Here is a 3,681-nt window from a genome sequence, read left to right as displayed (position 1 = left end):
AAGCAAAGTTCCTGAGTGAGCAGGGTAACCTGTGATTTTATAGTTTGTGTACTGAGAAGCTAAACCTGCCCCCGTTTCTTTACCCAGGTAATGTTGACTATCCTATCCAGTTACATACCCCCTTCACCCCCCCTCCAACACACGTGTCGAAATAAAAATAGTTCTACTTTGTTAAAGCACACCGTTTTCTTTAATACTGTTTTAGCGGGAATTTTTTAAAACTGGGACGCAGACTGTGGTGCGGGGCGGGTCTAGTGTTGTGATGCGAATGCAGCTTCTAAACTCAAGGATTGACAGGCTCCGCTGCGGTGGGATGCTTGTTTCAACGGAGCCTGTCACCCCTCCTGATCGGGACTGTGTGTATGGGAGGTCTATTTGACTTTGTGGCAGGGGGAGGACGGTTACAGATCCCATGCTGTGTGGCTCTGTGATCCTGTCTAAGGACCGGCGCTTAAGATCTGTAACTGCCCTCCCCCGCCACAAAGTCACAGAGCAACCCACCCCCCCCCAACATTACATCAAAACAACCTCCCAGACTAACCGGGGCAACTAGTCACTGCATCACTGCACTGTGTATGTGCCCTGCTGCTGTGCCTGCCCCCGACTATGTACCCTGCCAAAGGAGACTGTCCTGTCCAATTTCCAACCCCCTTTCCCCTCCTCCTCCAAAAGAACATGATTGAAACAGTAGTTAACAGAAACGAATTTTTTATTATCAACTACACATGGCATTGGGAGGTGAAACTTGGACGTGGGCTTGTGTCAGGCAGGAAGGAAAGAACTTTTCAAATTTTGGGAAATGAGAGCCTTCTGCTACTAGAGCTCTCTGCAGGGGTGGAGTGAGAGTTAGCAGGGACTCTGCCGCCTCTCCTTCTTTGCACTTTGGGTGAGGTGGGTATGGGACTTGGTGGCGGGGGAGGGCGGTTAGAGATGGACTGCAGCGGGGCTCTGTCCTCCTGCCTCCGTTCCTGCAGAACATCCACAAGGCGCCGGAGCGTGTCCGTTTGCTCCCTCAGTAGTCCAAGCAGCGTTTGAGTCGCCTGCTGGTCTTCCTGCCGCCACCTCTCCTCCCGATCCATGTTGGCTTGGTGCATTCGGGTCAAGTTCTCCCGCCACTGGGTCTGCTGTGCTGCCTGGGCTTGGGAAGAGGCCATAAGCTCAGAGAACATGTCCTCCCGTGTCCTCTTCTTCCTACGCCTAATCCGCGCTAGCCTCTGGGAGTGTGATTCCAGGCTAGGTTGTGAGACAGTCGCAGACGGGGCTGTGGAAATGGGAAAAAGGGAGTGAATTCCTCTGAAAGATAAATGTAGTTGTGAACAAAGAACATAGTCTTTCTCTGTGAACAAGACCATGCACAGCACCTTTCACATGCGCACTCAGCACAAGGTCGAATTCTCGGCCTTCGCATTCTGTGCCTGGGGTCTTGAACAGCACATTTGAGAAGCGAGGCAGCACAACGGAATTTCTGTTGCAGGCAGACATGGTAAGCCGTACACTTGTGGCAGTTTAAAACTTTTATATTACCACTGGCCTCATTTCACATTTAAATCAATGTCAGTCCCTGCTGCCAGCAATCCGGCAAGCGGGAACTCTGCCCCTGTCCCACCCCCTCGCGGCTGTCCCCGGGAATGATCCCTTTCGGCTGCCCCTCTCCCGCCTCCACCGCGTGGCTGCAAACCAGCGGTGACAGTTCTGTAAAGGAACGGGAAAGCAGTCCCAACACTAACATTCCCCTACCTAATTAAAAGCAGGTCACCATGGCCGACATCACCCTGATGAGGATCTCCGAGAGCGACAAAGAGAGAATGCTCCGGGAAAGCCTCCAAAGACCAGGGCCGTATGCCGCCCTGCTGTGCAGAGCAATGATCCCCGAGTACCTGATAATCTCGTGGCGCGGCAACGTGTCGTACTTCGGAGGACCCAATAAGGCCGCTCTCCCCAAGAACCTCATGCAACGGCTTTCAAGTTACCTCCAGGAGAGCTTCATCGAGATGTCCCAGGAGGATTACTGCTCTATCCCCGCACATATAGACCGCATTTTACTGTAGCTGCAGTAGCAGGGAATACACAGTAGAGCGGCTTGTGCAGGACAATCACTGAAAACCGGACATTGCTAGATTTCTTTTCAAAACTTGCACTGCCCCTTACTAAACCGTTAAGCGCCTAGGGCACACTAATCATGAACAACCCATTCTTTTAATTGTTAATATTCCTGTTTTGTTAAAAATAAATGTTTAGATGTTTACAACACTTACTGGCTGATCCTTCACCAGATTCTGTGTCCGGGGTAATGGCTGGGGACGCTTCGTAGGGGATCTCTGTAAGGGTGATGAAGAGATCCTGGCTGTCGGGGAAATCAGCGTTGTGAGAGCTGCCAACTGCCTCGCCCTCCTCATCTCCTTCCTCATCTTCCCCGTCCCCTAACATGTCTGAGGAACCGGCCGTGGACAGTATCCCATCCTCAGAGTCCACGGTCACTGGTGGGGTAGTGGTGGCGGCAGCACCGAGGATGGAATGCAGTGCCTCGTAGAAACGGGATGTCTGGGGATGGGATCCGGAGCGTCCGTTTGCCTCTTTGGTCTTCTGGTAGCCTTGTCTCAGCTCCTTGATTTTCACGCGGCACTGCGTTGCATCCCGGCTGTATCCTCTCTCTGCCATGTCTTTAGAGATCTTCTCGTAGATCTTTGCATTCCTTCTTTTGGATCGCAGCTCGGAAAGCACGGACTCATCGCCCCACACAGCGATGAGATCCAAGACTTCACGATCAGTCCATGCTGGGGCTCTCTTTCTATTCCCAGACTGCATGGCCATCACTGCTGGAGAGCTCTGCATCGTTGCCAGTGCTGCTGTGCTCGCCACGATGTCCAGACAGGAAATGAGATTCAAACTGGCCAGACAGGAAAAGGAATTCAAATTCAAATTTTCCCGGGGCTTTTCCTGTGTGGCTGGTCAGAGCATCCGAGCTCGCACTGCTGTCCAGAGCGTCAACAGAGTGGTGCACTGTGGGATAGCTCCCGGAGCTATTAGCGTCGATTTCCATCCACACCTAGCCTAATTCGACATGGCCATGTCGAATTTAGCGCTACTCCCCTCGTCGGGGAGGAGTACAGAAGTCGAATTAAAGAGACCTCTATGTCGAACTAAATAGCATCGCAGTGTGGACGGGTGCAGGGTTAATTCGATTTAACGGCGCTAACTTCGACATAAACGCCTAGTGTAGACCAGGCCCAAGGAAGTTTTTCCTGAGATTTAATCTAAATCTGCTATGCTGTAGTTTGAACCCATTGCCTCTTGTCCTGTCTTCTGTGGCAACAGAGAACAACTTTTCTCCATCTTTTTGTGGCAGCCTTTCAAATATTTGAATACCACTATCATATCCCCCCTTAATCTCCTCTTTTCCAAACTAAACATAATCAGTTCCTTCAGCCTTTGCTTATATGGCTTGCATTTTGTCCCTTTGATCATCTTTGTTACTCACCTCTGGATCGTTTCCAGTTTCTCTACATCCTTTCTATACATTGGTGACCAAAGCTGGACACTGTGCTCCAGCTGAGGCCAGCCAGTGCCAAGTAGAGCAGTACTATCATCACCTGTGACTTGCATGCTATGCCTCTGTTAATGCAACTTAAAATTGCATTTGCTTTTTTTTGCAATAGCATCGCATTGCTGACTCATGTTGAG

General features: G+C 50.9%; 1 protein-coding gene across 1 annotated transcript; it reads right to left on the bottom strand.

The window, feature by feature from the left end:
• Positions 1-691: 691 nt before the first annotated feature.
• On the bottom strand, positions 692-3,237 carry LOC135973790 (uncharacterized). Its single transcript, XM_065558670.1, has 2 exons — positions 2,256-3,237; positions 692-1,261 (listed from the first exon to the last, which is right to left on the bottom strand). The coding sequence occupies exons 1-2, from the start codon at positions 2,830-2,832 to the stop codon at positions 786-788; spliced, it is 1,053 nt and encodes a 350-aa protein (XP_065414742.1). The 5' UTR covers positions 2,833-3,237; the 3' UTR covers positions 692-785.
• Between the last annotated feature and the right edge of the window lie 444 nt (positions 3,238-3,681).

Source organism: Chrysemys picta, chromosome 1, assembly GCF_011386835.1.
Source record: "Chrysemys picta bellii isolate R12L10 chromosome 1, ASM1138683v2, whole genome shotgun sequence".
In the NCBI taxonomy this organism is placed as follows: Eukaryota; Metazoa; Chordata; order Testudines; family Emydidae; genus Chrysemys; species Chrysemys picta.
The sequence above is the reverse complement of the archived record's forward strand: the minus strand, read 5'-3'. Positions and strand labels throughout refer to the sequence as shown.